This window comes from Dermacentor andersoni, chromosome 3, assembly GCF_023375885.2.
Source record: "Dermacentor andersoni chromosome 3, qqDerAnde1_hic_scaffold, whole genome shotgun sequence".
NCBI lineage: Eukaryota > Metazoa > Arthropoda > Arachnida > Ixodida > Ixodidae > Dermacentor > Dermacentor andersoni.
Window position 1 is genome coordinate 84,232,781 of NC_092816.1, and position 22,365 is coordinate 84,255,145.

Below are 22,365 nucleotides of genomic sequence, written 5' to 3' on the forward strand. Positions count from 1 at the left end.
TGCTTTAAAGTTTAGCATTTTCAGCAATCGGCATCTTACCGTCAAAGGAATCAAAAATAGATTTCCTAAATAATATTTTACCAGTACAAATTGAGTTACTCTTTCGACGATTCGGTGTCCCAGTTTAAACTCTATTTGTCAAGGCGTATCTCGTGCAGAGTTATACGCTATCGCATCCCTCTGTTATTCCTCGTTTAGTCTGGCTGCAGGCTCACGCAGCGAGGCTTAGACGCAGGGTCAATATTGCTTATTAGAGAGTGCGCCGGCCCGTGGCGCCGTAGTGGCAGTGCGGCGCCTGTCTGCAAGCCCGTGTGGTGGTCCATCTGTGATATTGCACTGCCACGGCACAACGCACCCGCGCGCCCGGCACACCGACTTCTGGCATCGCGGCAATCGCCCATATTTCAGCCGCCCTAGTATACCACGCGTCAGCGCACTTCGTTTTCCTTCATGCAGCCAATGGCGTCCGAAGTGGCATTTACTTGTTTATTGGATCTTGTAGCGATGCCTTCGGCGACTCGCCGGCAGCTCTGATCCTCTTCCTTCTTTTGTTGTCTTCAATTTATTCGCCTCGGAGCGCTTCGTCTTTTCTTGGTCTTAGAAAGAGAGAAAAACAGTGGGCAATGCGTTTTTTTTTAGCCGCGTGGCTCTGTGGACTCTTCTTTCGAAGCGCAAGAAGATAGATGTAGAGCTCACTGCAATCTCCTGATGGCTAACTTTATTTCTTTACGTTGATATATCACCCTCCCCCATCACCCTGCTCTTTCTTTTGTTTGTAAACTTGGTATGTTTCAGTTTTATTGGTTTTAGTGTGAATTCTGTATGGATAAAGATGTTTCGTTGGTTTGTTACATGTCTGCTAGAATAGTTCGTACTAGTGGAGCCTATTTTATCATTTGTTCGCTGCTATTAACCAGCAGCAGAAAGGACAACGACACAACTGACACTGGATATTCGTCGACGTCAGAACTCTTGGCAAGTTGGTCGCAGTATGAATGGGAACGCGGAATTTTCAAGCAACGATTACTCGTCATCTGTGGCCTTGAACGGGACATGCTAATATACAACACTTGGGTTTCTTATTAAACATTTAGTTTCATCAAGAACACTTAGGCGAGAAGTTATCGTGCCGAAATATGGACTAACGGGTAGGAAGCCTGATCAGTCAGCACAGAATATACTCATTGATGGGTCAGTAGCCTTAACTTTTTGCTGCTGTTAATATTTACGAACGGGTTGTGAATACCACTATATATATTTAAATCGGCCATTATTCAATATAGCCAATTGTCTACACATGCTCCATAAATTATGCTTTGTGGAATGTACTGGTCCTACGCGAAGCTTTTTATTTCTTTATTGGGAATTTTCCTTCATTATATAAACAAAAAAATGAAAAAAAATAATCACCCTATAGTGGTGATGGCTGCTTATTTTCCCATACTAATCATTACAATAATGAAAATTTTGTAGAGTAAAAGGAAACGCCACTGATTCAGACACTCTAGAGGGGAGGTTGTTGAGGAGAGTTAACCAGCTAAGCATTAGGTCATCACGCTAGAACCCGTGAAGACTACAGGCGAGGAAAAGGTCCATCGCGCACTATGCTTATTCCAGACTGTCACCCATGCACTGAGTTCCCAACAGGTATACGAGGTGGCGATGCGGTCCGAGACGAACACGTGCACGCATTGGGAAAATAAGTAGACGACATAATGCGCAGTAGGGAAACACAACATAACTTCTTAATCACTTGATCGCGCACGACGCACAATGATTGCTTCAGCACATTACTTGTCCCGTATCGGAAGCACTGTGGCGTGCGAATGAAAATGCGCTGCTTTAGAGGTGGAGTTAAGCAAACAATAATCACCCCACGGACAGGTGGTTTCAACTTAGGGACTAGTAGCGCCAAGACTTCCGAGTAGCTGAACACATTGTCCTGCGGACAAAGTGATACAGACATGCCAAGGCACCGTATTCAAAAAGTCACACCGAAGCTGAATTTGTCAAGCAGACAGTGTCGTTTTGTTTTCTTTGTCCGGCCGGCGGTTTTTCGCCGCTTTACCACTGCTATCAGGTTTATGGCTTTGTGCAAGGTGCGCCTACTGCGTCGAAAATTTCTTCAATGTTGTCGCCCATTAGAAAACGAGAGTGCCTCACCTAATCTAATTGCGTGCGCGACTAGAGTATTCTCGTAAGTTATTGATTGTAAGCGAGCGCCAGTGATTACTCTTGAACGTACGGTGATATATGTACAAATGCACGGCGGAGTGACTTGACCTTTGAGCTTGGGATCCGCGACTGATGAACCTGCGCGTCTCCACTGTTGTGATTCGAGCACTGCCTGCTCTTACGGGGCAAGTGTTCGCTCAATAAAGAGTTAGCTCACAGGTTGGGGCAGTGCTTGGTTCTTGTCACCACAACATGACAGTATTTTTGACCCGCACGATTAAGAAGCACGCAGACGGGTATACAGTCAGTCGACGTTCATAATCATATAAGCACATGGGAAGTTCGCGCGCGTTACTTATACGTGCCGCCTCTCATTTTGTGAATGTCTCCCTTCTTATCTGCGCTTTCTCGCAATTTTCCTTCTCTTTCGTTTTTTCGTTAAGTCCTCGAGAAGATGAGCTTCTTTCCTTTTTCTTCTTTTGCGCAACAGAATCCTGCTGGGCCTGATGTCGATCACGGTGTTCATGTCCATGTGGATGCCCAACACGGCCGTGGCCACCATCATGGGGCCCTTGGCCATTGCCCTCGCAGCCAAAGTGGTCGTGCCATCCTACCACCAGGTGCCAACGAACGAGTGTAAGTCACGCTATTGCACGTGTGTGTGTGTGTGTCTCTGTGTGTCTGCTATATGTTTTCCTCAAGTTCTGTGCGCACTTACGCTCACAGACGCTTTCGTGTGTGTCTCTGTGTGTCTTTGCCTTGTATCCACGACAGAGCGTGCGGTGCTTGAAGTGCGCGGCAGCGCTCGTTCCACACCGCAGGTTCGTGATCCAAGTTCTCACGTTATTCATTGACGGGGGCGGTATGTGTATCCTAGATCGGGGCCTACGAGGGTTAAAAGTACGCGAAAAAGACGTAGACGAGAAAGAGAGAAACGACAACGTTAAGATGGAACCACACCAACTCAGCTCTCAGTTTTCACGACCTACGAGGGTCAATGTATAGTTGGCGACTCCAGCGTGAGCGTGCGTCGCGTGGGCGTCTTCAGCGTGTCCCGAAAAGTAAGGGCGTGGGCGTTCTCTCCCCTGTACGCACCGGGGCCATCACTGTCGGTGCTCGAGCCCGCAATCTCGTGTGTTGCCGCGAAACTCCTGCAGACGCTGAGCGACGACGGTGGGTCCCGCTAACGGGCCGACCGCGTCGAACGTGGGGTATAGCGGGACGAGTTAAACGCACTTGGACGCAGATGGACGGCAGAGGAGCCTGGCGCTCTGCGTTTATCTTATGTCTGTAGCTGCGTGTTTTTAACACGATCCGCTGAGTCGCTAGGTAAATAAAATCAGGGTAACATGCCGCGGTGTTTTAGTTCTCTTAGGGTTCACGTTAAACGCTTCTTCCCCAAAAATTATAGACGTGCTGTTGAGAAGAAGCTATGGCCCGGGGCTAACTCCGGCGCGGCCCATTCAGATGCGTATAAAGCGCAGAAATGCTTTGACGAGCCAACCCGTAAAATTGTGCGAGTGAATGGGTGTCTCATTTTCTTTTTTTTTTGGGGGGGGGGGGGGCGGGGATTTGAGAGGGAAAGTTCAATTCTAGTTTCTGTAAAAAGCAGAATGTTAAATGAGGATTTGAAAGCCTTCACCTAAATTGCCAAAAATCGGTACGCTTAAAAAAAGCACTAAGTTCAAAAATCCGTAACTCTGCTCCCAAAACAGATGTCGCAGTGCTGTATATTGCAACCGTATAGATCATATAAAGCAGACAGAGTTGATCAGTCAGTAAAAAAAAAAAAAGATTAAAATTAATTCGCGGGTATTACGTGGCGGAACTGCGATTTGATTATTGGGCACGCCGTAGTTGTTGCGCCGGATTGGTTTTCACCACCTCGGGTTCTTTAACGTGCACCCAATGCACAGTACGCGGCAATTTTGTGCCCTCCCCCCCCCATCGAAATGCGCCGCGTCCGGGATTTCATCTCACGACGTCATGCTTGGCAGCGCGACGCCATAGCCGCTAAGCCGCCACGGCGGGTCTTGCATTCGAATTTGCATCTGACGTAATTTTGTTAAGATGTTTAGGAGGATTTCGAAAAAGACGTACTCACATATTAATGGCGTACGCATTTCGAAGCGGTCTATAACACATCACTTTTGTCAGCCTTAGATGTGTTATTAGGTGCAGCTTACAGGATTGTAGTATTGTTTCTTTTTGCTGAGTTACGCAGTTGTAAACTTCATGGCTTCGTGTTTTGAAATTTCGCAGTTTTCCAACAGTATTTGTAAAAGCGATTAACGACCTAAGTCAAGAACCCTCTTCTACGGTCACTTGAGTTTACCTTATTCTTTTAAATGCAACTAACCTCACAAAGATCTATGCAGTGGTTGTCCAGAAAAACGATTTCTCTATTCTCATGCATTTAGATAGGATCCCCCGAGGTAAAGCTTCCGCTTAAGTAGAGAGAGCGAGAGATAAGGCGATAGAGATGGCAAGACAGCCGCTTACGTAAGACTTAGTAATACTGAGGGGGAACATAGGCTACTAAGTGACATTTTATATCTGTACACAATGATGACTAACTCGGAAGATCCGTAGGTGTAGTAATGCTAATAGTACCACGTGATCAACTAGGGCGACGAAGCGTGCAGTAAAGTGTTGGTAAACGCAGTAGCGTCTGAAGTACCAACCTGAATTTGATAGTGTGTTCGCCGTACAAAGTAGTTCGAAAAACTCGGCAGAAAAACCTTGTTCCTCGGTGGTTTAAAGTGAGCTGGTAATGATGACGATCACGAAGTTAATGTCGTGAAGAAAGACCTTAGGGAAAAAAAAGGTTGCTATGGCCAAGGAATCGAAATCGTGCACTGAATCTAAATCATAAACACCTTTCATGCGCGACCATGCAATAATCCTCACGTGTATTTTGTTGTTCTCCTTCTCATTGTTGTCACCAGGCGTTTTTGATTGTCGTGTTACTGTCACTGCAGGCTTCAAGCAAAATGGCGACGCAGGCGGTGACCATTTTGAAGTTGGGATCGGTGCGGATCCGAGGTGAGTAACTCAGTGAATTAACAAAATTGGTTCACGTAATCAGAATCAATATACCAGTCCGCAGGAACATTCCGTCCAATATCATCTTGTTTTTGTTTGTATCTTTTTTATTGTAACACCATAAACAAAGGCGACGCTAACGAACATTAAAAAAAAGCCGCTAATCCTGCTGGGGGGAAAAGTTTCCGAAATATTTCTCACATGCGTGTCATCGTAAAGAATTGCATGTTTATTTCAATAAACCTATTCATTAACAGCCGGAGGCTTGGTATCGCAACGTTGTCGAGCACTGCAAGGAAGCTGTAATTATGCGCTTGTTTGCTGTGCGGCTGGAATAACATATTTTAGTGCCTCGGTGCTGAAACCATTTAGCATCTCTTCTGATTCCCAATTCTATCTTCTTATTATATCTCTATTGTTGGGCGTTAATGCCGTTGTTGCACAGTTAACAAACTTGCCTATTCCATAATTATACAACTTCGAATCGGGATTGGCAACATGGAAGGCTGAGAAAATTGATAAAGCTTTATGATTAAATACCAGCGCTAGAGGACGCTGAGAGCAGTAAAAAAAAATAATGAACACACAAACTCGCGTACTGACTGCGTAGCATTTGTTAGCGCTCGTTTTGTGCACGGGTGTTCCTTTTCTCTCTTGTCTCCATGTCCGTTGTCACTGAGATTTAATCACGGATTCACATGTGCAGTTTCGTGCATTGTCTATCGTTGTTTTCGTTTTTCTTTGTTACTGTATTTGTCTGCCTCCAATTCTACTCGACGTAGGACGATCTGTGCCTCTTCCTTTCTTTTTCTTTGTTTCATCAGCGGAGCTTTAATAAAGAAGAACCACGATCTACTGAAGAAGATCCTGCTGCTTTCAATTGCATACTCGTCAAACATCGGTGGCACTGGATCCATAATCGGCTCGTCGACCAACATTCTGTTCAAGGGCATTATCGACGAGTAAGTAAACAATTCGCAGGTGTCTATGGATTGCCGCGAACACAGATGGGTGGCGTGTGGGAGATGATTAATACGTTATCTCCGACATCATAGACTTGAGCAGTGCCGCTGTTTTTTATCCGCCATGTGACGCAGGCTGTAGCAAAAGAAATGAGGACATCGATCTCTCGTTTGCTTTCGAGATGCAAAAAGCAAAAGTGAAAAAAAAAAAGTCTAATGGTCAAGGGTGAAGCCTGCTGCTCGGGTACCGCGCTGCGAGGCTGCTCAATAGTGTAGAGAGATTGTGTACGTCGGCGTCGCTCTGCTGCTACCCCTAAGAGTACGTCAAGCAAGTAATATTCTCATAACCTAGATCGGTAAATTCCGTCCGCCTACCCTTACTGTGCCTTACTTACTTTGCCTTACTTACTTAGACTTACTTTGAAGGCACGCTTTATCGGTCAGAATACAAGTAACAACAAAAGACGGGTCGCGATGCCGTGTTGTAGTTCCGGCAACAGCTCCTTGTCGCGTCGCAGAGGGTAGGGCGGATCGTGTTCTTGTAAAAACTTTGGCTCAGACGCGGCACGATGTGTCGCGAAGGCACGGCGTGACGTCACCTCATATATTACCCGTCGCTCGGCGCCCGGCATCGGTCGTACTCGGAGGGATGGTAAAGTGGCTCGTTCTCGAGAAAGTAATATAATTTTATTGGATCCATTCAATGCTGGCGAGTATGCAGGACGTATTCTTGTCTTGTCATTAGGTATTTTTGTCCGTGTTAAAGAGGCTTTCAAACACTTGTTGAACATAGAAAACAAAAACACATTGCCTATTTGTTAACAAGGCTCTTGTGAACACGTGAGCCAAATATTGATCAGGGTGTCTACCAAACGGCAAAACCGGGAATTCTCAGGGATATTGAATAGCCACCACCTTTCCTATTGAGTAAATGTATCAGAACTTCTGAAATGTCGGACGCAGAACCCTTTGCTGTCCGAATTTCCGGACGTTTTGCCGTGACCGCAGGTCCGAAACGGCATTAATCAAAGCCACTACCGCTGCCCTTTTGATTACTGCGCTGCCTCGAACCGGCGCTCTCGCACGCAGATCCGCTGGCAGCCGTAGCCACCACTGTGGCAACGCTAGACCTAGCTGATTCGACGTTCGCTATTAAGCTTCTCGCCGTTGGGTGCCGTGTTTTTCATTGAAAGAATTCGCTGCTGTCAGCAATGGCACCGACTCCGCCTTTGTGGTCCTCGCGATTGGCTTAGAAGTGGGGAGAGCACGGTACGTTGCATAATGCCGGTTCCCAAAAGTCAGCTTCGCCTTTGTACGGAAATGTTACTTGGTGAAGCATACGCAAACGTATTGCAGTGAAGCATAACAAGCGTGGGAAGGGGCTATTGCCACGGGACACAGTATGTATTCCTTAATTATACACGCCTGTCCCCGGTATCTCCTGTCAGAGCACGAGCACCGATATGCCTGATACGTGTACCGCCAGGCCTTCAGAGTGTTTTCGAATGTGCCTGTGGCGCTTTGAGCCCTTAAGGGCAGCAGGTGACATGCATTTATTTTTTCCAACTGGCCGATTTTTCGGACGTTTTCGCGGCCCCTATGGAGTTCGAAAATCGGACGTGGACTGTGCAACTGACCAAGAAGATGCTTCAAATGGCCCGTAGAGCGAACGAGTGGCGGAAGGAGGACAAAAACCGAAAGGACCTATGCATTGAGGAATGAACGGGAAAGGAAGCGTGCTGCCGCCGTTTTGAACGAGCTTGAGCTCAAAGAACAAAGTGTTGGCTGATGCCGTGATGCAGGGGTCCCCCCTCATTCAAACCAAAATAAACTTTTTAAAGCAGTGAAACACAGCACTGAGGCGTCGTGCGCGGGCTGAGAGTATGTCAGGACAGTTGAAGTTCACTCACGAGCTGTTTAGGGAGAATCTCATTCGTGACAACGTTCGGGCCTCATATCACTGAGCTTGCTATCAGTTGATAGAAATAGCTCATATTCGAAAATATTTGCTTCTGTATCCATCTCATTTTTATTGGTATTTGAGAATGTCCGACTCGATTTGCAATTCTTTTCGAGGACATTTTATTTGCTGTGCATTTTACTAACCCCTCGCTTCTATTCTCTTTTTGAATAACATACACACTATTCCTCAGTATACAAATTGGATTAAGTCGTTTTTTTTTTTTTTGCATATGCTTACTAGAGAGTGACAGCATCGGGCGATATGGTTTCAGCCCGTCTTGACATAAAACATAGTTCTGCATCACTCAGGGAATTTTGCAAAGGCACTCAGGGAGAACCTGGAAAACTGAGGGAATTTGGAAATGTCAACTTGGCAGATACCCTGCATCTCCAACCAATCTACTTTGCCGGTAGCCATTTCATGCTTAGCTAGATCTACTCTCGATTACGGGAGAGCCAGCATTTCTATGTATATATATGCTCAGCATCGAATGAAACAAGTTTTAATTCTTAGAAACAAACACACTGAAGGATACGGCTGCTAATGCGTTGTTTTAGATAATTTTTATTTTTGTTGTTGTTGTTTTCGGGTTGTTTAGTTTCAACCCGTCGCGAAGGGCCTCACGTGCATGCTCGCGCGAGCGAGCGCTGTTGCCGCCCAACGAAGCATTGACGGAACGCGCGGAGTGATAACTTTTCTTGAGTGAACTTCTTGCGTAGCTTCCACAGCGTTGACTGCTACATATGCATGGAGGAAGGAAAAAAAAGAGTAGGGAGCATACCGCAACGCAATTCAGGCCGAAATCTGGTGGGACAGTGGTTCCCCAACACGTGATCGCACGCCAAAGTGCGCGGATGGTTCTAATGTTCCTGCTCTGCAGGTAGAGCCACGGCAGGGCAGCTGAACAAGCGTGCACCAAATAAAAACTACTGCCATGCCTACTGGTAACCAGACGTCTCAGCAAATCTCGGTTCTCTCCGTGATCTCGACGCAAGAAGTCGCGATGTTAGTTAGGCCACCACTGTGGCTTCACGCAGCGTTCGCTTGCCAAGGCTGGCTGCGTGACGCAATGCTCCCTCCTATGTGACAGAGTATAGCATGTACGCTTTCCCTGTGGCGCATCTTTCGTCGTATGCCGTCGAGATCAATGTAGCGTCCACTACCGCGTTCGCGCACTTTCCGTTTGTGCTTCGACGCCGTGGTGCTCGGTGTGCATGTTGGCGGCGTCCGTACGGTTGCGCTTAACCCGCGTTTCCGAAGGGAGACGTCACTGTAACTATTTTCTTATCTATTTGGCCGAAAAGAGGCGAGGGGTACACATAAGTGGAAAGGGCTTCGTTGGGGCTGAGCTAGCGCAGTGAAAGTAGATAAACGGATGAGGAGGGTGGTGCCGGCATCGGCGATTGGCCCGCTTCCACTTGCGTAGCATGCGGTGGCTGGTCGAAGATCGCGACGGCATCTGACGGAATGTTAAAAATGCCCCTAGAACGTATCCTCAGCCAAGAAAGGTTGGCGCAACGATGTCATATACGTGTCGGAAGTCCTTGACAAAGTTATACTGCCGCGTGAAACTTTTTTTTTCGGAAATAAAATCGTTCTCCCCGCTAGCTCTTCGTAGCCACTGTCACAGCCAACGGGGGCGGACATCAACTATTTCTTTCGGAACAGAAAGTGTCTTGCAACCCCCCCCCCCCCCCCCAAAAAAAAAAAAGAAAGAGCTTTGTTCGGCATATTAACGCATGTTTAGTGCATAGAGTTCACCTTGACGGGGTGAACTTTCAGTTTTTTGACGTTGTATGTCAGAAATGCCGAGTGGGCGCAGGTCAAATAGGTCAAATCAATAGCGGTGGGCTGATGGCGAAAAAGGTGTGGAATAGGAAATAATCATCTTATTTTTGTTTAGTTTAATCATGGATAATCACTGTCTATGCGCACTATCATATGGGCAGTTCTCGCGGTTTTTGGGACGTCGCGTGACATACAGACTGGAGGGATAACTACAGAAATGGCATAAAAACAGTTTGGAATAGCCTTACTTTATAAGACACTAGGTATCTCCGAACGACACAATCTCAGGAAGGATCCCGTGACTACAGATGAGGACGCTGGCTTGACGCACAAGAAATTACTTTAGCGCTCATTTAGTCGGCCAGTAGTCCATCGTCGTGTGAAAAATAAGAATTAAAGAAAGCATGTACAGGCAACCGGATACAAGTTTTGAAAGAGCTGTAGAAGAAAGCCGGCAGATCCCACGCCCTGCGGTATGTTATGCGAAGCAGTGTGCAGGGAGCCTACCAAGTTAACGGAACGACCATGTGAACGTCAAGACGTAGGCGGCTGTTTCATGACCTACATGAAACGCATGTCATGACATTCATGTCATTACAGATCATTTATGTTCGTCATATACTGTTGTCATACTATGCCAATTTTCGTACATACCAAGTTAACGAAACGACAGTGAGAGGACCAAGACGTAGGCGGCTGTTTCATCACCTACATGGCACACATGTCATGATATTCATAGCATGACGGATCATTTATGTTCGTCATACACTCTTGTCATACTATGCGAATTTTCGTACATTACAAGTTAACGAAACGACCATGAGAGCACCAAAACGTAGGCGGCTAGATAGATGCTGTCAAAGTGGCACATGTTCGCCAAGAAAGGCTTCGCATTTAAAATTGTTAGGCGCACGTACGCCTACATAAAACGTTTAGTAATATTTATATAATCGGTTGCAGGTTCGATTGCTGCCACTGACGCACTTTTAAAGCGTGAGCTTTCCTTGGCGAGCTCGACAGCTCTGTCACGCGAAAAGTGCGAAGCCTCATATCTGCATAAATATGTGCAATTTTCAAAGTAAGGAATTTAATCGTTATGACAGGGTAAATGTAGGTCATTGCTAGTTTTTGTGCGATTAGAAACAACTTAAAGCAACAAAATAAAATAAAATAAAGAATACCCATGGAGATACAGAAGGCTCCTTAGAAAATGTGTGGGGAAGCGTATAGTAGGTGTGGACCAACTGAAATTTGTCAGTGGGCCAGCTTAAAATTCGGGGGTGGGCCAACTTGAAACTTGAATATGAGCTAACTGAAATTTGGGGTGGGCAAAGCTGAAATCTAAGGGTGGGCCAATTGAAGTTTAGGGGTCGGCCAACTGAAATTAAGACGTGAGGCAACTGGAGATTTGAGGGCGGCCAAACGTAAATTTGGGAGTGGGCCAACTTAAGTTTGGTGGTGGGCCAGCGTGAAATTTAGACAGGGGTCAACTTGAAATTTTGGGCTGGGTAAACTTAACTTTGGAGGTAGGCCAACTTGAAATTGGGGAGTGGGGCAACTTAACGTTGAGGAAGGGCGAAGTTGAAATCTGGGGGTGCGCCAACTTGGCAGTGGGTCAACCTAAATTTGCGGGTGGGTCAACTTAAAGTTCGGGCTTGGGCTAATTTGAGATTTTGGGGTGGCCCATTGTGTGTGTGAAGTGTCTTTAAAAAGAATGGAAGAGATAAGTGCAGTGCCGTAACTGTCTCTCATAGGAGGACACCTCAACAGCACCGCACGGGGAAAGGGGCGTGGGGAGGAAAAGATAAAGTGAGAAAGAAGGAGAAGGCGGCAAAAAGAAGACATAAGAAGCAAATGCGGGGCTTGGAGCCGCGCTCTTAGTTGTGTCGCAAGCGCACTCTTGACGATAGACGAGTGGGCTACAGGAAAAAGCAGCGCGTTGGTCGTGTCACAAGGCAGTCCCAAACGCCGATACGATCCCATTGACTGCTGCTGAGCGTCCTTCGAGTTAAGAACACCTCGCGGGCGAGCGAGCGCGTTGAGACGCTTGGCGCGCTTTCATTGGGCCTTACCGAGGCGCAGTCGGAACCAATGCGAGAGCTTGCGTGGACAAGGAACGTGCGCATAACACAGGTTTGCGGGAGTGCAACAGCGAGGGTAACGGCATGGTGGCGACGCTCTCGCCCTTTGCGCAACGCCTCACGCGCTACTGCGGCAGCTCACCGCCATATTTAAGTTGGCCCAACCCCAGAGTTCAACTTGGCCCTTCCGCAAAGTTAAGTTGCCCCACTCCCAAGTTTCAAGTTGGCCTGCCCCCAAACTTCATTTGGCCCCCGTCCGAATTCCACGTTGGCCCAACCTGAGGCCCCTTTCGACCGCTGCGCTGCGTTCAGTCGAGCCGCGCTCGTGCCTGGCGTTCCGGCCTAATTGGTACGATTGCATTGAAGGTGCCGGATGCGGCGAGAAAATCTGACAATTCTCTAATAAAAGCCTTAGCATTCTTTGCCAACGGAAAGGCCATGGATAGACGCGCATAAGCCAAGAAAAGCAAGTAAGCAAAACCAAGCAAAGACGAAGTCACAGCCGGGCCAAACAATGCTTACGCATGATTACACAATTCTCATAAATCCCGTAGCTTTTGGAATAGCGATTTCTTCTTTTTTTTCCAGGCTTTTTCCGCATTCCACGGAGCTCACATCAGCCACTTGGATGTTGTACAATGTTCCTCCTATGATTGTTTGCACCGCCATCGGCTGGATGTACCTCTCGCTTGTCATCAAACTTAGCAGGTAACTGAAACGCCATCTTACTTTTCTTTTATACGTAATAATGATAAAGGGAATTTGACATGGCGTCGTGAAACACAAAATCGGTTCATCCCTTTCAGTACCGCGCAGCTGAAGTATTCGCAGTTGTAGCACATTTCATGTCACACGTTGTGCGTTCGTTAGTTCGTGCAGAGCTTTTGCCACACACCGAGCCGACGGTTCGTTGATTGAAGAAAAAAGTCCAAAAACAAAGAAAAAAAAACCAACCAGACAAATTGGTTATTGAACAGTCATTTCCGGAGTTGCAGGCTGCATTTAGTCGCCAGCATGAAAATTGAGAGGTCGTGATTGCTTGATGAACTACTCTGTTGGTTCGCGACCTTAATTACATGCTGCGAAAATCTGCATAAGTGAAATAAAAAACAGCTATAATCATAAACGATTGAGCAATGTAGTCTCAGAAAATTAGTGGCAGTGCTGAAGCCATGCAGCTCGCACGACCTTCGTGTGCCGTTTGACTGTGGTTTAGCATCAAGCTAGAAAACTTCCTGGCAGTTCTCCGACTCTACTGTCTGTATTGAACAGCGCCGGTCCTCGACTTATGGATGGACACTGCGCTTCCAAAACATTCGTTCTTCGACAGGTGTAGTGCAGAGGAGAGAAATGTTTAAGCTAATGGTGCTCAGTGTCCATAACCAATCTATAAGATCTCTGATCCATAAAAACCTAGGATTCATGTGCTTTAGGAAAGGAGGCCTATCAAAACGCTTGCATTAGCTAGCGGCCTCCATACGAGGAGCCTTTTGAAACTGCATTCTTGGCTTCGAGCTGCGCTTGTAACTTATCGCTTCCACGTTCTCGGGCCGTCCGTGTTTCAGGAGAAAGGAGCACTGCCTCGACGGCAAGACCGACATCCGGCGGGAAATCCAGCAACAATACCAGAGGCTGGGCTCCATCAGCTTTGCCGAGTACACGGTGCTCATCATGCTCTCTGCTGTGATACTAGTGCTGTTCTTTTACAAGCCGCACTTCATGACGGGCTGGGGTGATCTCATCAAGTACGGCAGGTGAGTACTTCTATCCCATACTGCATCGTTCTTGGTTGTTTGCTTTCGTAGTGTAGTGCTATTAATAGAGTTAAAACTGGCCACAGCGTAATGTGACCCAGTTGAGCACGAGAAGTGTGTCCGCCGCCCACAGTGAATACGAAGTCACACGCTAGGTCAGACAAATGCATCAAATGGGAGGAGCACGTGGTGGGAACTGCTTAAACTTCTGAGGTGTGGTGCAAACTAGTAAACCCTTTTTCTTGTAGTCGCCCTCAGCCACAAGTGCATCTGGCTTTCGTCTTTTATACATGCAACTTCCACGGCTACGAGGGACAGCACGTTGCGCGAAGTAATTAGCGGCTTGAGGTTATCCGTTAGTTCGCATCGTGCAATTTTTACATTGAAACGCGAAGCTATCCGTGAACATGGGGTTCACGGTAGTTTCTGATGTTTTGACACGTACTCAGGAAATGAAGGCGCTATCCTCTTTGACTGGCTAAAGACTATTGCCGAAGCTAAGAAAACACAGGGACCAGCGCAATGGCCGTGATCAGGCATGTTATCCTAGGCTGGTGCGGTGACAACTACAGTGCACATGTCGACAATGACCTGCCGCGAATCTGCCTTGCCTACTTTCGAATCTCCGGCCTTTTCTCGCCGGTCTCCCACATTGTCTTCCCTCAGCGGTCATTGTCCGCGTAAAGTTAAGTTATGCTCTGACAGATGATGCCAAAGGCTTGAGAAGCGTTTGCCGTGTACCGTCCGTCACACTTATCCAAGGACGGCACCTTTACTATATTACATTCTATCGTTGTTACTTCTGTAAATTTAATAGATAATAAAGTCTAAGCAACTGGGGTGAGGGGGCAAGAAAAATGGGAAATTTTTAGTTGTGATAGAGTTTAGTTCTTCTGTACTTGCTCATACGGTAAATCAAAACGGGAGGAAGAGCCACTATAAATGATAGCATTTCCTCTCTCCTGCAGTTTCCTTAGCTTCAGTGAGTGGTCCATTCTTTCGGGCAGCTTGTTCATACGTTTCCATCTCTAATTTCCCTTAGCAAAATCAAGTCTTCCAGCCCGGCGCTGGCCATCTGCTTCCTGCTGTTTGTTCTGCCCAAGAACCCGCGCAACTTGCACTGCAATGAGCCGCTGGTCTCCTTCAAGGAATTTTCCGCCAAGATGCCCTGGGGCATCGTCATACTCTTCGGTGGATGCTTATCCATTGCCGAGGCTTCTCAGGTATGCCTCCGTGTATATTGCCGGCATGGACCGTTTGACCGCATTTTCACGATGCGCTGCAATCATTGGAGCTATTTTACTTGACGAACCGTTCAACAAACTAAATATGAATAAGGGACCAAGCGATTTATTGGAATGTTAATTGATTCAGCCTTATACGCCCACGTGAAACTCGACAGTTGAAAGCACAAGGGGCATTGAAAGAAAACGCAAACAGGCAGTGACTCGGAACAAAATGTTACATATAGGAGGAACAGCGGCTGTATATTCTAAACAACTGACGAATTTGCGCTGCTTGCAGGAAACAAAACAGAAACAATCACATATACGAGCATGGCTTGCGTTTTCTATGAAATGAATTTGTGGGTTTATAAGCCTCCGCAAACTGCACAGCGCATGAGTTACGGGGGCTGCCATATTGTCGAGCGCTCCGGATTAATTTGACCACCTGAGGTTCTTTAACGTGCAAAAAAAGAGCGCGATACGCGAGCGTTTTTTTTTTTTTTTAGCATTCCGGACCACTAGCATTGAGTGAATGTCAACGAAGCTACTGTGTGCCGCAGCGTTCCGGCCTGTCGGCCATCGTGATAAACACGCTGAACGGGCTTCGAGACCTTCCCCCGGGGCTGGTGCTGGTGCTGCTGTGCTTCAGCGGCTGCTTCCTTACTGAAGTGGTCAGCACCTACGTGGTCACCGGAATCCTCACTCCCATCATCAGCGAACTGGTCAGTGAAATCGCGATCTTCGTTACCTGTTTACGTTTATTTAATTATTCCCATTATTAAGCGATGACTTGCGCGTGGCATTTTGTGTTCTGTCGTGTGTAACGTGGGTTTTGCTTTCAGTACGTATACGAGGAGAATTTTGTGGCTTCTTTTATCACGTAGCAAGGGATCGCAACTGTATGTGTGTTCTTATGACGGCCGAATAGCTAAAGGAGTGTGCCAGTTGTAATGTTGGATAAGTGTATAAGAAATTGCGAGAATCTACTTCCGTCTGGAAAAGAAAGAACAGGCTGCCTGCGGATGTTTTGTGCGCATTTCGGCCGTCGCCGTTGCCGTGATGTTCCGTATAAACTCCAAGGGTGATAACATCGGCTGCGTGCGCCGTATACAGTGTATGTGCGAGTGAAAGCGTCCAAAGGTGAGCCGACGATGGCGGCTCAGTCTCGCGTAAGGAGGAATGCGGGGAGGAAGCGCGCCGTCTTCCGTCGCGCGCAATGCACCAAGGGGAGGGGAGGTAGGGGGGTGCGTTCTACTCCAGCGGCTGCTGCGTATGGTGTGGCCGCACACGCCCTATCTTTAAAGCGATCTGGAATGGGGACAAAGTCTAGGTGGACCAATTGCCGATATGGCCCGTGTGCGCTGTGTTCTTGCCGCTTACCTCGCGTTGAAGCGAGAGACAGCACAAATGTCAATTCGGTGGATCCTGCTGCCGCGTTTCCTCACTCCAGCGTTTTGACGCGACAGCGTTAAGGAGCCCGTGTCGCAGAAAAATCCGGCGTCCTGCGTCGGACGTCGTATTGGCAAAATATTTTCGAACCACGTATACCCAGATCTTCCATATGATACAAGGAATTCACTGAATTTAAATTGTCGAGCTAAAATCCATAGAACAATTGTAAACTACAATTTACACACTACCTATAGACATGATAGCGCTCGGATTGTAATTTGACCATACGAGAAAACATAATTCTGTTACGCGAAAATTCAAAGGAACCCCTTCACACACCGGCCGCGGCGCCCGCCATATTGCGCGTTCGCCGGCGCGATGGGTGTCTCGGGGGCCATGGAGCGGCGCGCCCGGTTCCTTGCATAAACTCCAGCTGGCGATCGCCACCGCCGCATCGCGGCCCACGGCAGAGGCTGTGGTTCAACCACAAAGCTCGCTTTCGTGCATAGCGTTCGCGGCAAGCGTTTTCATGTAAACACTATGGTTGCATACGCTCCAGTTGCCGGGAAGCGTGAGAAGCAGCAGGGATCTTTGAATGTTATCGCGTTCCACTCTTAAAGGCGAAGCTTAAGCGTCCTCCAATTTTTTTTTTTTTTTTGACAGCGAGTTTCTACGGTCATCGAGTGAGCAGCATTCACGTTTGCTTGTGTGCACGTCACACCGTGCTTGTTAATTTTAGTCAGTAAGCGAATGTTTACAAGTTTGCACGGCCGATAGAACTACTATCCTTACGTCACATAGCTCTCTAATAATTTGCTATCGCAATCGATGCTTCACGTTTCCGGCGAAACTGTGACTTTTTTGTCCTGTTGCACGAACTTCTGCTCCATGCTGTACTGACGCCACGCTTTACGCGCAAGTGGTGAAGAGCAACACAGCTGGGTCCTTGTTCATACTTTAGGCTTCGCTGCTGCAAACAAGAACGTTTTTTGTCGCACACACTGCGAAGCTCACCGCAAGCCCCATATATTGAAATACGGTGCGTCGGCTGGCCAGATTGCGGAAGTGAGGGGCGGTCCCTCGGTTCATTGTCACTCGCGTCGCAGTATCGAGACATAATAATGAACTTCTTGCGGGAGGTATGCGGATCGTGTCATGTTTAAGCGAAGAGTACGAGGGACTGTGTGTGCAAACTCTTCCATTCACCCCTTCGACAGTGCCAGCCTAACTAGTCGAACGAGTGCGATTGCAATAGAGTGAGAAAGCCTTCCTACAAAGGCCTACTCAATAAACAAGCAAGTAAATAAGAAATCTGCGTTTCGAAGCCATGCTTTTTCTCAGTTGGTTTCATCATTTTCTTCACGTGTCAAATAAGGACATCATTCTCAGCGCAGGTAGACGATAAGCCATAAGCTACAGTACCGCTTAGTTGTGCGAACTTCCCGAGTTATGTTTCAATGTGCACGCGGATTAAGAAGACGTGCTGCTCCAAAATTTGTATGGCTTAAGGATTGCTGCTAGCAAGTTCACACCGCTGCGCATAACAAGCACGACCTAAAACGCAATAGCTGTAATAGCTGTAATAGTTGGCAACGCAATCGTTGCCAACTGCAGTTGTACTAAGGTAGCAAATGTTGTGACGCATACTAGGTAGTACCTAGTACGGGCTTTATTTTTAAGAGAGTGCGAGTTTTCGCAGGAGAGAGCTATCGATTTTATCGATTATTATTATTATTATTATTATTATTATTATTATTATTATTATTATTATTATTATTATTATTATTATTATTATTATTATTATTATTATATCGATTGCCGAGGCGTGGTTTATGCGCACAACTGTGACCGTCTCTGAATACGCTCCACGTCAGCGCTCACGCCGCGGGGCCAGTGTGGCATCGCGTTTGGAGCGACTTCCTCGCGAACGCAGGGGGCCCTAGTCGAAGTTCGCGCCGTTTTAGCAACGATGTCTATGTGACGCCGCACTTACCAGTTGAAACGCCGCCACTAAATGGAGGTGCGAAAAAAACAACAACAACAAAAGATAGCGAATTTGCAGAGGAAGAACAGGAAGAGGAAGCGTTCTTGCAAAACTGAAGTTTTTAAAGCTGCCAAAGCACCACTCTTAATGAAGGTCCTAGGAGTTACTTCCTAGCGCCACATCATTTGCTACCTTATTGTAACGGCAGTTCGTAACGATAGAGTTAATAACATAACTGACTAAACAAGGTAGTCACTGTTACTAATAGGTCTCAGCTACCAATTCGAAACGCAGGTAGCACCACCTAATACACGTATTCTCACCTCGGCTGCATATATCGGATCAGCTGTGGCGTATTTAACAGTGAGTCCGATATATGTATTATAGAATAGAAACTTCAAATCCGCTGATGCTGACTGCGTTCGGAAATGGTAGCTGAGATCCATTAGTAAGAGTGACTACCTTGTTTAGTCAGCGATGTTACTAACTCTATCGTTGCCAACTGCAGTTGTACTAAGGTAGCAAATGGTGTGACGCATACTGGGTAGTAACTTGTACGGGCTTTATTTTTAAAAGAGTGCGAGTTTTCGCGGGAGGGAGCTATTGATCTTACCCACCGGTACCCAGAGTCTGGAGCGGTCTCGCCCTGTCGACAGTCTCGGAGGCCGTTGATTCATCGTCCAGATGACGAGAGTCGCCGGGCGGTGGCGCCAGTTTTCTGTTCTCCGGCCCTGCCTTAAATTTGTTGCGACAGTGGTCTTCGCCACAATGAAACCCGGCGGTACAGAGAAACACGATTGTGCTGAGGTGAAAGCGCCTTGTATTGCGACTGCGGAGATAAGGCATGGCTATAGCAAAGCCTGTTAGTAGGAAGCTTTAGCTCGGGCCCAACTCCGACGCGGCCTATTCAAATACACGTAAAACACAAAAACGCTTTTCTGAAATACCTTTTGGACCGAATTTAATGAAATTTGTTGCATTCGAGAGAAAAAGTTAAATTCTAGTGACTGTGGCAAGCGGAATTTCGATTTAGGGCCTGAATTTTATGAAAAGGCTTGTCAAAGATCAAAGATCGTTGTAAACCTAATAGTTTCGTTTTCTGAAAATTCTCATATTTTGCCAATTTTTAATAAGAAGTTGGCGACCTAAATCGAAAATTGAAAACAAACAGTCACTAGCTTTTAAGTTTTTCTTTTAAATTCAAGAAACCTGGTCAGATTCGGCACACTGGTTGCCGAGAAAAACGAATTCTTCTTTTACATGTATTTAGATAGGAGCACCCCAGCTAAAGCTTCCTCTTAAGAGTACTTCAGCCAATTTTTGTGCCGTCCGTCGTGATTATAACGTTCCCTTGATCGGACAAAGCCGCCACGAGAGAAAACAGTTAATTATGGGTCTTTAAGTTGCGAAATCTTAGAATGGAATGCAGTCACGACCAGCATATATCGAATATATGGTTTTTTTTTTTTGTGTAATTGTCTATTTACAATAGCGGGGAAAGAACGAAGCTGAAGGCCTCTGAAGGCCTGACAAAGGCCTCTGCTCTTAACGCAGTTCGACACGCAGGCCGACGAACAAAAGCACGCAATAATAACATGGCGATCAAAGCCAGCAAGTAAATTTGCGCTAAAAATGAATTCACAGTTGCTATACTATTCTTCTATACAATACTGTAGAAACTGTACACACTATATAGTATATACAAGCTATTGTACTATATGTACAAAAGGAAAACACCAATAACTACAACAATGACAAGAGATAAAAAGAGAAAAAGGAAACTCCAATTACACTGTCAATTAATATCAGGTTCTATCAAAGCAGACTTGGAAGCATCAATTGCTCACACAACATTGGTGTATCATGAGGTTGTTTAGGCGATTTAACAATGCAGGTTATATGCAGCAAACATATCGCGACAGGCGAAGAAATCTGTTCGCGTTAGAGTTCTCGCGCTAGATGAAAATCTGATACGGGAGTAACGTCGTTTCAATGTTGCGAAAGGGAATGTTCTTAGCGAGGAGTGTCCTTCTTTCTTTCGCAACAGGCCGTGGCCACACGCGTGCACCCGCTGTACTACCTGATGCCCGTCAAAGCGTGCTGCCTGTTCGCCTTCATGCTGCCCATCGCTACCGGAGCCAACGCCATCCTGTGCGACATGGGAAGGCTAAGGACCATCGACATGGTACGTAATCCGGGGGCGCCTTAGGGTACGTACTACTTATGGCACGGGTTGGCTACTTAAAAGGTCACGAAAGATCGGCGTCAAGTCATTTGGAAGTGCTAAAGTATTTTCACAAAAAACTCGACTGTTATTAATTAGACGCGAAAACGCCGATTATAACTGCGGAAAATGAAGGCCAACGACCTCTTACATTTTTTTGCGCGAAATCTCGGGGCTTGTGCGTCGACGTGACGTCGACGCGAATTTCACAGTATTTTTTTTTCTTTTTTTCGTAATTCGGCCATTTTGAAACACGATATAGCTTCCGGTAACTTGCTAGGAGGCAGTCTTTCGCTCCTTTAGAATACGATATAGTCATTTGCCGATAGAGAATTAGAACATTAAATTATGGGGTTTTACGTGCCAAAACTATTTCCTGATTATGAGGCACGCCGTAGTGGAGGACTCCGGAAATTTCGACCACCTGGGGTTCTTTAACGTGCACCTAAATCTAAGTACACGGGTGTTTTCGCATTTCGCCCCCATCGAAATGCGGCCGCCGTGGCCGGGATTCGATCCCGCGACCTCGTGCTCAGCAGCCCGACACCATAGCCACTGAGCAACCACGGCGGGTCGATAGAGAATTAGCTAGATGCATATAGAATTTATGACGTTACGGTGATGTGCAGGAATTTCTTGGCGACGTCCCCAGCCGTCTTTCGTGTTCAGCGTCGTTGTCCATGTAGCTGCTCGCATGCTGCATCGTATGGAGAGAGGCGAGAATGCGAGACTGGCTGTCGGCGCCTGTCCTTGGCCTTGGTCACCGCCAGGCGGCATCGAATCTTTATGTTCACAACATATAGTTAAGGTGGCGCATCGAATTAAGATGGTGCGTCGTAAATTAAATGCGATACGCGTTACCATCGCATCTGGGCTAACTAACGCAAATGGTGCATGCCGACCAGGATGCCCCAGCTATCATGCAGCAAGATTTAAAATTATGTGAATGCCACGTAGCTGGACAGAACCAAGATAATTTTGTTTGCCGTCGCTTGAGGATACTCGGATTCTTTTTTGCATTCCCCCTAAATGCATAATTGTTCTTAATTAATTAATCAACTTCTCATACATTATAGTTACATTAAAAGCATCAATGAGAAAATTGCAGAGCAACACGAAAAACTCCCGATACAGCTTTCTCTTGCTCAATACGTGCTACATAAAAGTGTTTTTTCGAGCGTCAGCCGGGCTCCCCTCTACCCACGCGCTCTCGGACCCGCGACAGAAGAGGCGGAGGCCGTACCCACCAACTATTCGGCCATATTGCGACATTACAGGCTCGAGCGTCGAGTGTACCCTTCACCGCACCCTAAACTCGACGGAGAAAAAGCCTGATCCTTAGACACCTGTAAAGTAATACGTACACGCACGCAACGATAATGCATCGCCTCTACCCGACGCTCCACGGCTACCTCTGCCCACTTTGCAACGTACCCGACACTCTGGCACACTTGCTCCTGGAATGCCCGTGGCAGGAATGCAGCGAAATGCAACCAGAAACGCACGCAAAACGAGCAATAGAAGCAAACGACCTATTCGAAACGTGGGAGGCCAAGCTAACCCTCGGGGACCTAGAAGACCAACGACAACTCGTCGCCTGGGCTAAGAGGGCAGTCGAAGCCAGAGGGTTCCTGGACTAAGGAGCCTTCCCACCTTAGGGTGATACCCGGCCTCGCTCGGCACACTGTTTCGTATAATAAACGTTTCTTTCTCTCTTCTCTCGAGCGTGAAAGGAGCCCGCGAATACACGCAAAATTGCCGCGCGACGGGA

The 22,365-nt window shown here is 46.9% G+C and overlaps 1 protein-coding gene across 1 annotated transcript in view; it reads left to right on the plus strand.

Annotated features, from left to right (window-relative positions):
- The window catches only part of LOC126544105 (Na(+)/dicarboxylate cotransporter 3-like), a 105,331-nt gene that overhangs the window by 78,813 nt on the left and 4,153 nt on the right, over nt 1-22,365 (plus strand). Inside the window, exons 5-12 of the mRNA XM_050191323.3 lie at nt 2,666-2,811; nt 5,157-5,220; nt 6,045-6,182; nt 12,603-12,722; nt 13,580-13,768; nt 14,811-14,991; nt 15,555-15,716; nt 20,418-20,555. Of these exons, the coding sequence (XP_050047280.1) occupies nt 2,666-2,811; nt 5,157-5,220; nt 6,045-6,182; nt 12,603-12,722; nt 13,580-13,768; nt 14,811-14,991; nt 15,555-15,716; nt 20,418-20,555 (1,138 nt within the window). The remainder of the gene's footprint in view (nt 1-2,665; nt 2,812-5,156; nt 5,221-6,044; nt 6,183-12,602; nt 12,723-13,579; nt 13,769-14,810; nt 14,992-15,554; nt 15,717-20,417; nt 20,556-22,365) is intronic.